We start from the raw sequence: 13,147 nt of genomic DNA, 5'->3' as shown, positions 1-13,147 counted from the left end.
AACTGACTTATCGAGAACTAAATCTGGAAACACTCCACACTGAACCCAATGCCCAAAGGTCACTTTCACACTAGGTCTGGCGGGGTCAGGATATGGAAGGATCCAAAGGCCAGGCTATGGGCAACTGCATTGGATAGCTGCCAGATGGGAGATTTCCATCAGCAATGAAGAGAAGTCTTGAGAGAACAAACAAATGGAGGGAAGAAAAAAAAATATGTCTTTACAACAGCAGAGCTGAAGAAAAGACATCCATCCTTCAAAGATGCTAGCAAAAAAAATTGAGACGTGCTCGTAGTGGGAGGGGTTAAACCCTTGATTGGCCTACAGTTTTGTTTGCAAGACTGATTTTTTTTTGGGGGGAACTTTTAAATTTGATTTTACTTTATTGTTATCACATAGGGGGCTAAGAAGCCCCCTATGTTATAGCAAATAGGATGCGACAGGTCTGCTTTTTGCTGTTGTACCGTTTAAAGCTCTTCCATGTGCACCTTGCTTTAAAGCTGGTTATGAGTTGAGTGCGTTTGCCATTCGTCTTGCTTGACTGATTTCGTCTTGCTTGACTGATTTCGTAAAGTGACACACTGGGGGTCTCAGCTGCCATTGTGATGTACAGGGTCCCTTGTGTGTCCCCGTGTCTTTAATGGAGGTTGGGCTGCCTCCCGGCGAACCTGCACCCAAATGTATCTTTTGCTACATGTGCTCCAAGATGGAGACTCTCATAGGTTAGAGTTATGACCGCACTACACAGAGGGGCCTTGACGAGGCAGTGCGGCTTTCACATTCTGCAGAAGACGTACATCTAAAACCTGTTTTTAACCTTAGCGGTGAGACAAGTTTTTTTTTTTTATGATGGCTGGTGTGTGCTGGGAAACTTTTTGCCGAGGTAGTCTTTATGGAGACATCAGGGGTCTTTAAAGACCCCTAATGTCACCTAGGGACCCCCAAAGAAGCTGATGTAGCCAGAGAGTGACAGCAGAATGAAGCTATACATCACTTCCTGCATTCTGACACCGGTGAGGAGATAGGAGGGAGATTGTGTACCGATCTACCTCTGATCCCGTCACAGAGCTGCGGTGCTGCAGCAGAGCTCGGGACCGGCGCTGCAGAGGAGGGCGCACCTACCGGCACCTCATACAAGCGGATCCAGTGGCTCTATAGCTGCAGGAACGCTTGTATGTAAACAGGCATCATTGCCCGTTTTACATTTTGACAGTTCCGCGCACGCCGTGTGATACTTGCCGTGATACAAAAAATAAATTTTCCACCAAAACCATATTTGACCATGCTAAGAAGCACTTCTCATTGGTCAGCGCGGTGACCTGACTGCAATTAAGACAATACACTTTATAAAATTACATTTTATTACAATAAAAACACACCAACACTTAGTATTTTACTTTGAAATGCATTAACATTAAAAGACAAAGATGTAATATTTGCATATTGCATAACAGTAGTACCCATTAGTTACAGTTTAGCAGCATAATTGTACAGTTTTATAACATTGCATAGTATGCAGCAGCCTATGCCATAAAGTGCCATATAACCAAGGATCACAGCTGCCTCTCCTCAGTTGCAATGCATAAAAGTCATACCATGTGCAGTCTGCTCTGTATAGACGATATCACACTATCTGAACAAAATGCATTTCATGTGCCTACATCCTTCACAGCTCTGCTTGCAATAAAGCCAAATATAAATTACAAGTACCCATAAACCTAGATATGTGGAAAATACAACTTCACTAAAAGCAGTGTGACGTCATGTGAGTGAATCAGTGCCCCAATACACATATGAATGTGTTTTGTAAGGTAAAGTGTGAATGAGATATTTAGTGTGATATTTAAATTGTGCCTCAACTTACTCAAACATTTACACCTAAGCTAGTACGTAATAAGGGAAATAAGATTTTGCATCAGGAATGTAGTGTTACTCCCAGCAGAGCTGTTTGCCCGATTACTTTAGAAAGGAAAAGAGATGCCCACAACAACCAGATTTCAGCTGTCATTTTTAAGTGTATGCTAGGACCTGAAACAGATTGGTTGCTACATGTAGGGCTTCTATTCCAAGTACATTGGAGGTACCATGTAAGTAGAGGCCCAGGAGAAGTTTGGTAATCATTCCCAAAATAAAACCTTTTAAGATTCCCACAACACCCTTTATACATTCTGTGGTCACAATCCCCAAATTCCCATCTATTTATATACTACCATTTTCCTCAAAATTAAGTAAACCTATTTCATGTAACATTTCCTATCGTGTAAAACATTTTGTGCCCAGTGTTTTTGGTTATATCGTACTACTGCTAGTAAGGCTAAAAAGCAGGTCACACAACATAAAAAGAACACAACAAAACAAAGATAATGTGTTTGAAGGAGAACAGTATTTAAAAAAAAAAGTGAACAGGTGAAAAACAAATAAATAAACATACATATTTCATCTTGTACTCCTCAGTGAATATTTCATTTGTTAAACCCCTAACCCCCCAGACTGCCCTAACTTGAAATAGGCCAAGTATGAATCTACGAAGCAACCAGCAATCCAGACTTTGCCCAACTGCATGTGCTTGAACTGCATGTGCTTGAACAGAACCTCAGGCCACTGGTCTACCACCCGACTAGAGTACACTTCCTTTCTGTTGACAGAGGTCATGTCACAGCACCTCAATTCTAACACCTACAACCCAACAGAGCCTGAGTGGCGTTCCAACAGTAGATGAAAAGGCACAGATCATCATGGGGTGGAGGCAACGAGATTAGAAAGGCAGACATTAGGTTTGCTCTAATACCAATTACCCTGCAGGTTCTACTAAATTAATGCTGTGTATGGTGAGCAGTTTGATCAGCATAACTACATTATACGGACTAGAAATAAAAACCCCTTGAATATATGATTATTTCTGTTAAAAGGATATTCATGGTCATTCAAAAGATAATTGTGATGTCCAATGTTAAAACAAACTGACATTTCACTGTTAAGCTAAAAGCTATACAATAGCCCTTTTCAGTCGGTTTTGAAAGCCTAGACAAACAAGTAAACCTGATCAAAAGTCTACTGGTCACCAGGAAAAAGTCGAACAGTGGAACGACATTTAAAAGAAACAGACCAGTGCAAACAAAACACTAAGGATATCTGGTGAAATCAATCTGATCATTGCTGATATTTCTTCATTACATTTCTTGTGAATAGTCCAGCTGCTTTGCAGTGATGACCTCTTCCAAACGAATGACTCCACCTCCCATCAAGGCAAAAGCAGGATACATTGTTCCGATGCAGTCAACATCCCGCTCATAAAGGCATTTCATGGTATCTGCATCGTAAAAGCCAACTTTTCCTTTATCATAGTCCAAGCAGACTCCAATTCTGTTAGGAAGGGATATGGTGCGTTCAGAATACACTGTTGAAACATTAGAGGCCTTTGGGATAACAAACTTCTTCATTCCTATAGTCGCCAAGGTAAAAGGTTGAGATGCATCAAAGACAGTATCTTCACTGCCACTATCATGGCCGCTGTCTTGATCATATCTGTAAAAGAAAGTGTTAGCATTAGTTATCTAGACCGCAATTATAAGTTTTGCCGGAAAAGGAAACTTTTGCTAATCAGCTTGGTATTTCCAATAAAATAATATTTCACAAACTGAATATCATTATACAATAACACCATAATTAGAGTACGATATATTTCCAAAATAGTGGACCAGCCCTTACATTTCAGGGACACTTTAGCCTTAGTAAAATTGATCTGTGGCTTTACAGCTGTCCAAATCCCTTCTATTACAAAGTAGAAAGCTACCAGTTAAATTCTGCAGCTCATGGCTGCTGATATATTCCCAGACAGGGTCATTCTTGGAAAGCAAATATCTTTAAAATGCTTACATCATTTTGTCATGCAGTTATGCGCCCTATTAATTTATCGCAAATGAGAAACTTAAAGATAGGTCAACATTAAAGTATACCTGTAAATAAAACCTGCCCAACTCAAGCAGGGCATATAATGAAAAAAGGAAAACATAAGCAGAGATTTACATCTAGATTTTAAAGGGCTCTAAAAAGAGATAGATTACAAGACCTGGATACAGATTTGAATTATCACTTTTTCTATAGTTGCTGAAAACATCTGTTTCCTTCCAGAAATGGAAGTTTAACATACATTACCTTGGACTGCTGATGTCGCGTGGATTATGCAGCCATTCCTGCAATTTGATGTCAGATGCGACTCCAACTTTGACCATGTATGAATAAGGCTCTACAGAGAAGGCCCAGAAGTATGTCCCCTTGGTGATGCCAACATCAGCAATGATATAATCAAGGCACATATAGGAGCCCACTTGTACTCGCTCTGCTCCAAGTAGAAGGGGAAGGCCTGCCATGCTTTCCACTGTATCCCTTCTGCCATTAAGCAGGAGATGTTCTTTGTTGTATCCACACTTCTCATCAAAAAGGAAACTAAACACTGCAAGAAATATGAGAATTGCTATGAAAACAAATATGAAGCTAAAATAAAAAGGCATATTGCACACTAACAGAAAAGTTGAAATCCTATTATTCCAATTGTTCATAAAGAATGTCCATCTGTGCCAACATTACAAGCAGATTCTCATGACAGATCCAGCAGAAACAGCTGTGACTTCCCAGCATAAAGCTAAGGGGTATATTTAAAAAGCAATGAATCTGACAGTCTTCAAACATTCACTACGTCTTGGTGCAAGTGTTTTAAATGACAAGTGATTGATTCACCACTAGTAAAAGTTTGATAGAAGTCACATTCACTGCTTTATAAATATGCCCAATAGTAAGATATAGCACAGGAACAGAGGTGGGAGGTTGAAATTATGTGGTTTAAAAAAGGAGTGCTAGTGATGCATAGAGTACACAATTTTTATAATCTGGATCATAATTAAAAAATTCTTAACATTAATGTAAAAATATGTGCAAGTCTTTAATGATATAACACCTGGGGTGAACAAAAGACCAGATGGTACACTTGCAAATCTGGGGAACTGTTGCTTGACTCTAAAAAGACCAAGAATTACTTAAATATCTATTAAATTGTGCCTTGACAGAAAAAGGGTGGAATCGGATCCTGGAGAGAGAAAGCATGGGATGATTGAGTGTATTAACCCACCTAAAAATCATGGAATAAAAAGCTGGTGCACCCATTCATTCTAAAAGATGCAGTGGCTAAGGGGTAGTTGCTCACTGCTCAAACCACATCCACACAAGGTAGAGAAATTCCTTTTGTTGAACTGAAGCTGGGCAGTGGGACAAACAATGCACTGGTTGAGATGAAATGCAGAAACATTCTAAAGGCAAGAAGGAGGTCCTGAGCCTCACCACCACATGGACTCGATGCAAAGCCAAAAAGAGTATTACAGGCTTCTTTGCAGAAGGCAGCCTGCTTTGACAATTGCCTTGCATATGTGATGGCTACAAGCATCACCTAGTGGGTGAAAGTAGAGAGGAATGTCTCCAACAGGTTCTGAAGCTCTGAGAGAACTAGAATCAGGTTCCGAGGAGACAAAGGGGGAAAGGATGGGGAGACCTATCTGGGACACACCCTGTTCAAAAGGTCTTATCAAGGAGTGAGAGGTCAACAGGGAACAGGACAGATGGCAGAAACCTGGTCCTTGATTGACTCAGAAAAAAATGCTGGTTATACGCCAGCTAAAAGGAAAAGATGTGTCCCATGGAGAAACTCATGGAGTGGATGCCCCAGAATTCAGATCAAGTGAAGTATACCTTCAATGCTCTATGACAGACTTTTCAAGAAGTCTGTCATAGAAGCTTTTAGAATAGTAGGAATCACCAACTTAGATGCCTCTGCCCCCTCATAACTCTGGAAAAAGGGGGCCAACATTAGAAAGGCTTGTCTGATAATTTGGTAGACTAAGTTCCAGACCTTGCAGGTGGACAGGGAGCAGAGCTTGGAGGGTCTTGGCAAGGTAGTGGTGCATCGAAAGGGATTTTTTTTATATGCAACATTCAGGAAGGAAGAAGAATTTGTTGTCTGTTTCTTAAGCTTCTTCCTCTAAAGAACATGGGTGCTCTTGCACCAGTAGCACATTTTATGATGTTGAGTGTCTGTCCAAAGAGATGCTGTCCTGCAAGGGCAGTGTGGATCAAACTCTTTAGCTAAGGGTTTCCACAGTCTAATACGTTAGTCAATCGCATATGTACCGACATAACACACGTGGGAAATGACATGAGGCGTTCAGCAAACCTTTGCAACTGATGTAACATAACTCATCTGCTCCACACATTTAATAAGCAAGGGATCAACTGCAGCACTGTTTACTTCCATTTTACGAGATTTTGACCAGCCAGACAAAGTTTGACAAAGTAAGGTCATAGCCAGGGTCAGACATAAGGCAGGACCGGCCAACGAGAACAAAAATCTAACAGGGGTTTCCAACAACTTATCGGTTTGGCCGTTAAAGCCAGGTTTGTCTTTCACTGGAATATTAAGCACCATGTAAAAGGGCAGGACAGCAAAAAAAACAAAAAACAAAATCGGTTATCCTTTTACACAGCAGAGCTGAAGAAAAGATGTTAATCTTCCTAGGGCACTAGCAAAATACTGAGGCATGCTGGTAGTAGGAAGGGTTAACCTCGGCTGACCTACAGGTTTTTTTTTAGTGCCAGTCATGCTGCAAGCAGCAATATAACCAAAAGAGTAACAACTTCTGGTGTCCCTCAATGGAAGATAGTCCTTTTAAAAGAGACCATTAGCAGGAGTAGGGGCCAAGCTAACTAATCAACTCCAGGGCTTCTGACCTAGTTACACAGTGCTCCATAGCAGTTCTTGTAGCAGATCACTTACAACACAATGCTTCGGCACCGTGTTCACATTGGGAGTGTCCTGACATCACGGCACTTCCTTTCAGTATGGAGGCTGGGACAGAGCTGCAACAGTGTCTTCCTGTAGTACTAAATCACTGCTAGAGTAATCTATTGCTGTCTACCTGCAGTCAGCTATAGATCACTGTTAGGCAATCTGTTGCTGAATGTCTGCTGCAAGATGTTGGCCTCTCTTCTGTCCTTTAATATTTGTTCCAATTGTCAGGGCTCTGGTTGCTCCTGGACCATGCTAATGAAGAATTCCACATCTACCCATCCCTTGGCTGCCATTATGATGTTTTATTACAGTCTGCACTGCGCTGAGCACAACACATGTATAACTAGCAAGCAGAATGGTGGACCAGTCAAAAGAGGCAAACTATTTTTCCCAGAGTAGCGTTAATCCAAGTTGCCTGTGTTTATGTGCGTTTGTAGCCTGCTGTACTTTTTCCCCCCACTGCACTGCAAATCAAAAGGCATGGTGGGAACTGTGTTCATTAGCGAATTTGGATTTTGGATTGTCTAATGCAGTAGGAATGCATTCAAAAAACACACAAAAAAGTAGGGAAAGGTGAAAACACTAGTCAGGCTTTTATGCAGCCTGCTTATTAAGGGAGGTTTTCCTTTTTCTTGTAAGCAAACAGGAATTGTGAGGAAATCTCCTCTTGGAGAACTGTTCCTGAAACAAGTGTTCCCCATTTAGACCAGGGCAATATGTTGCTGTGCATTTAAGGCAGGCAGCCCATTCATTTAAATGAGCTACCAAATCCACCACAATTGTAGTATTTTACCTACTGCATTTTTTTGTGGTGTGTACCACAACACACAGTTGTACGTCAATTTAAAATGAATGGCCCAAAAACGGGAGGCACGGGATGTTATATACTATTAACAGGGGAATCTTTGGAGCATCTGAGAGGAGGACTATTCACGGAGGGGAGACTTTCGGAGGAGACAACGGGGCGGGAGAGGAAGAAGCTGGTGGGTCTAAACTGGTAAAATAAAAGTTGTTAGTGTTATTAGGCTGTCACTTGACAGCATTGAACGTTAAACTCTAGGGATACTCCGGTATGGCCACAGGCCTAAAAATCACAGGGGGGCGAACAAAAGCCCGCACAGCAGACGAAAAGCATGGGGGGGTCTAGTGCCCAGAGCAATGTACAGGGACGAAATGCTCAGAAGTCGATATCCCCTGGCATGTTATATTATGTTATATTCTGTTGAAACGAAATGTTCCTACTTTATCGATCTTTCTTTTGTCATAACATAACCTGAATTTTGCAAGGTATACGCTTAAAAAGTTACTGAAAAAAGTGTTGGTATTTAACAAATGAGAATGTTATGATAACTGTATATCTTTGACACGAATAAAACTATTTTCAACAAATAAAATAAAATGAATGGCACCACAGCACAAGAAATCTGCATTACTGTAACGCAGTGATGTAAATTGACTCAATGCTTTGGTCAATATATTTTCATTTTAATGAAATTGACTGCACCTCAGCTCTCTGTAGACAAACAAAGCATATTTTACCTGGTGCAGGTGGCGTCTTTAGGACAAGCTCCCTGCTGCGGGGGCTACATACAGATCCTTTGAGTCCCTGCACTCTGAAGCAGTAGGAACTGTTCAGATCCAGATCAGACAGGACTTTGCTGGTATTGGTTGTTTCCACTTCATTCCACATTGGATCTTCATTTTTGTCAAGCTTTCTGTATTCCAGAACATAACTGTCTGCAAGACCGGAGTCATTAGGCTGGCTCCAACTAATTTTAGCACCGTTATAGATCTTACTTTCTTTTTCATTAATTTCAGGCACATCTAAAGCTAAATGAGGGAAAAAAAAAACTTAAAATCATAACAGCATACAAGAAGAGTAAATAAACTATTAGGAAAATAAAGCATGAGAAAAATACTAAAAACATGTAGGGGCAAACCTAAAAACAAATACACTTCACTGTTAATGCCTTGTTCACACCAAATGCAGAGCAGACCCGGTCAGGTTTCTGCACACGCACGCTAGTCTTTTAGATGCGTTTTTAGCTAAAAAAAAAAAAATATTTAAAAAAAAAGTTTAAAATGGGCTTTCAGTGCGTTCCAGGCATTTGCATGCGTTTTTAATGCGTTTGCAGATCCAGAGCAGGTAGAATTGGGCCTGCTGCAGTTTTTTCATCTGCTCTGAATCTGCTGGCTGCGATGTGAACTGGAGCAAAAAATACCATTGGAATACATTGGACGCAGTTTTGATCTGGTCTGCAACTGATCTGCTCCACGCTTGGTGTGAACAAGGCCTAAGGCACCAGTAAATATAGCAGACATAAAAGTCTTGATTTTCCAGTGGGTTGGATCAGTAAACAAGTTCCCATATCCATGCTCCAGATGTGTAAATCTGGGGGGGGGGGCGGGGGGGATAGTATTTGTTTTTCACAGAAATACTAATTTATGAATGAAGACCCCATTCATTCATACAGGAGCTGCCGTCAGCTGGTAACCCCACACATGACGACATCAGTTGGACTTAGGCCGCCAGCGCCGGGGGACGACGACAAGCAAGGATCGTGTGAGTATCTTATTTTAGTTCCTAGACCAAAACGAGCACTTAACCCTTGCAGTGTGGGTGTTAGCCCCAGTGCAAGGGTTAATTTTGTACATGACTGGAGTTCTTGACGCTTCAACCACTTAACTCTAAACAGGCTTTTTATATTAGGCAATTAAAGTTAGCTTGGAACACATGTGAGAAGGAGCTTCTTTTAAGTAAAATATGCACATTCAACATTTCATATTTACCTGATGAAAAAATATTTTACATCAATTTTTGTCCTATGACAATTCACAATGAAGTGTACCTTTAGAGAATGACAAGTCATTCAGCATATTTTCTTCCTTAGAAATATCGACAAAATAATCTTCAAAGTTGGAATCTGCAGCTGGGCGAAAAGTTTTCAGGGTTTCTGTTGCCTTCTGAATCCTGCAACGAGACCAAAGGTAATAACAGAGGCACTTGCTGTACTTTAGAGGACATGAATGGGAAAACAGATTCACACAACCTTCTGCTGGCTGCAACTCCTGACAAAAATGCTCTGCCAAGATATACATTGAGCATGGGTGCTGCCTTTTGACTGGCTAATCTTTCTTTTGCCTCCCTGGAGTTTGCACTCTCTCAAAAACATGCATATTTTCTCTCTAGTTCAACTCTATACAAGTTTACTATTGCACATTACAGAGGCAGGTTACGGTTTACAGTGGTATTCCATTAAGATTTACAAGTGGGTTTCTTTTTATGGGCCAGGTCAGCCTTTTCTCAGAGACCCCATGCCAATACTAAATCATTGGGGATAATGGAATAGGCGGTGGTCAGAGGGAAGAAAATCTCAGTGGTGGTCAGAATTGTGCGCTTACAGGCACCTAAAGAGAGATTGGTGTCGTGCTACCGGCTCTGCCAAGTGGTACAGGCCCTGGAACTATGCAGGCACCATCAGGTGGGAAGCCAGTGAGCCACTGCTCAAGTAACCACAAGCAACTTCTGGAGGAAGCCTGGTTGAGAGTTGCTGGGCTAGAGTGTACCATTTGTATTTTCAAGTTAATTGTATAAATAAGCTTTTGAGAATTGCTGTAAAGCAACTTGTTTTAGGACTGCCTTCTCTTTTGCGCTAAATTATTCAGACTTAAACCAGGGCAATTTATACAGAGCAAAATTATGAGAAAAATGCATAAACCGATTATACCTTCACTGGTGACCACATTTCAAAAATATAATTGGTGGTAGGTTTACGTTTATTCCTTTTGAAGAATTCAGAAATATTAAAATACCAGAATGCCCAACACTACCTCTGTGGCGTACACAGTAGAATGATTTTCTGCTTTTATCAAATTCAACATCTTACTTAATTGGAACAATCTATGCAATTGTACGAGTCTTAGAACAGCAGTTATGAGCTGGCAAACAGGAAGTAAAAAAGCAATATCCTGACTTGAAAGTTTCTATTATGAGACTCAGTAAGGCAGCTCAGACTGACAAGATGCTAAATTTAAAAAAAGTAAAGAAAAGGCCTCAAGTCAAACACCTAAAAAGCTTCTGGGGACAGCTCTACTAGCAGATCCCATGGCAACGAAATACCAGTTCTATTATGTCCCACTTGGCATGACATATTTCAAAAGCCTAAAGAGGTCCAAAGTTGTTTTCACTGCTGTGCCTTTAAAATACTTACATGTCAGAAAGGTGTTATTGTTCAGCCACTATACTTTTAGGATACATTTCCAGACACAAATGCAAAACTATATTTACACTGCCTTTATCATGAAATTTGTAGGGCTTGAAGTTATGAACTCCTTGAATGAAAAAGCTTCACCCTAAACCTACGTGCCAACATCATTTGCTTAACCCACTGGTTTTCTGGTGTGTAAAAACCATGCAAGCGGTTTTTAAAGTTCTGCCAGGTAGTTGCACATCTGTAGCTGCCTCTAAACAGCATTGGTCAGAAATCCCATCACATTGAAAAAAGGTGCTGCCCTCCCTCTTGGGACTCACGGAATGGGTGGCCCATACCATCGCATTCAGGATGTTATTGGAAATCTCGTGGTTACTAATGAGTACTTAAGTAGGAAATCTTCTCTATGTTACCTGTGCTTATATGGAATCATGACTTTAAGGTCATTGTACTCCACTCATTCTTCCCTTTCAGCAGGCAGGGAAAGGCATGTTGGCGGGGAGTCGAGTGTTGGTTTTGTATTAGTGTACGTAGTTCTGCTTTATGTAACAAAGTATTATGCCATTGAATTTTCACGTAATTTTTATTTTTGAGCTTTCTTTGCCCTCTTTTTTTAAACAGCAGAAAAACGTCCTTAATAAAAAGAATTTATAAAACTGGATCTGTTCCATAATGTTGAGCGTGCAAAGCTTATCCAAGCCATTTCTTCAGTTTAACGGAGCCTAGATGACTCTTGTAGTCCAAGTTTTCTTGCTAATTTCTCATATTCCCACACCAGTTTAAGGGAATATGCCCCAAAATAGGTGCCAACGTGTCTGTTAAAAGGTTCTTATTTATCCAGGTCAAGGCATAACAAGTAGTACTTGGTCAAATTCAAAAACGAGACTTGTTCTATAGTGTTAAAGATATTTCGTAGCTTACCCAAGGAACTTCAGTTGTAAAGAACTAAAGTTATGAAGCATCTTCAACATTTTAGAATAATTCCAGTTGAGTTTGACCAACTACTGTACTAGCTATTACCATGGCCTGGATAAATGTGAACCTTCACAATTTCACTTGTAATGGCCCCTTTAAGAAACTTCCCTAAACGTAAGGTGTCTGTATGTACTCTATGTGGATGTCCTAAAAGTGTTCATATACATAAACCTTCTACACCCAAGCCAAAAAGATTTTATTGGTATCTAAAAAAAATTTATAATAATATGTATTAAGTCCATGTTTGGGGCTTTTTAGGGGCCTGTTTCAACAGAGTTTTGGGCTTGTGCCGATGTCACCAGTTTGAAATGTTTCGGAGATCATTTAGAATAACTTGACAGGTGCACCTGACTTTTATTTAACCCCCTTCTGAGATGCCTAAAGCTGGCTTTGTATTGCCATACACTTGCATGGAAATGCAAAACCCTGCTGAAGTGAACAAAAGCCACTGGCACAGGCCCTTAGTTACATGATGATGCTCCCACAGAATATAGCCTGGCCTCTCCCTTATTTTTTTTGTTCTAACAAAATGATCTTAATAAACCATTTAGATCTGTGTGGGTACCTTGTGTGCAGTTGCTTTGCAGTCTGAACAAAACATGAGTGATCAGTTTCTTTCAACACTTCCTGTGCATAGCCCACAAGTCCATTATTCTCCAGAAGACCCTGATATTCTTCCATTTGGTTCTGCAGCTTTTCCAGGCGAGCACTTTGCGAGTCCTGGATAGATTTCAGTACAAATGTTTTCCTCTCTTCCAAAATATTAAACAGTTTTTCAAAATTGTAAGTTGCTTCCTCTATAGCTCGTTCTCCATTGCTCTAAAAAAAAAACCAAAAAAAACATTTTAAACAAAAAACTCTTCTTAGATCATCAATGGAAATGTCATATTTCACATGGAATATCTTTGCTCTGTTTAATTTGTTAAAATGGATCCATACAGGGGTCTAAACAGAACACAGATGTTGAACCTGTTTAACCATTTGCCTGCCACTGTATTATATACATCACTGGGGACATTAGAGAAAACCGGCCATGATTTACAGGCTGCTGCTACCGCTACCAATAAAATAATACCACTACAGGATTTATACAACAGTTTATGCAGCTTTACAAAAGGGGGGGGGG

The 13,147-nt window shown here is 40.4% G+C and overlaps 1 protein-coding gene across 2 annotated transcripts in view; it reads right to left on the bottom strand.

The window, feature by feature from the left end:
- Positions 1 to 2,652: 2,652 nt before the first annotated feature.
- The window catches only part of TRIM36 (tripartite motif containing 36), an 80,471-nt gene continuing 69,976 nt past the window's right edge, over positions 2,653 to 13,147 (bottom strand). For both annotated transcript variants that reach the window (XM_018559857.1, XM_018559858.1), the window contains 5 exons: positions 12,587 to 12,840; positions 9,685 to 9,806; positions 8,375 to 8,665; positions 4,156 to 4,453; positions 2,653 to 3,525 (listed from right to left, as the gene is read on the bottom strand). In XM_018559857.1, the coding sequence (XP_018415359.1) occupies positions 3,171 to 3,525; positions 4,156 to 4,453; positions 8,375 to 8,665; positions 9,685 to 9,806; positions 12,587 to 12,840 (1,320 nt within the window). In that variant the 3' untranslated portion in view covers positions 2,653 to 3,170. The remainder of the gene's footprint in view (positions 3,526 to 4,155; positions 4,454 to 8,374; positions 8,666 to 9,684; positions 9,807 to 12,586; positions 12,841 to 13,147) is intronic.

The sequence above is a fragment of the Nanorana parkeri genome, unplaced genomic scaffold (assembly GCF_000935625.1).
Source record: "Nanorana parkeri isolate BGI_ZX_2015 unplaced genomic scaffold, ASM93562v1 scaffold417, whole genome shotgun sequence".
In the NCBI taxonomy this organism is placed as follows: Eukaryota; Metazoa; Chordata; class Amphibia; order Anura; family Dicroglossidae; genus Nanorana; species Nanorana parkeri.
The sequence above is the reverse complement of the archived record's forward strand: the minus strand, read 5'-3'. Positions and strand labels throughout refer to the sequence as shown.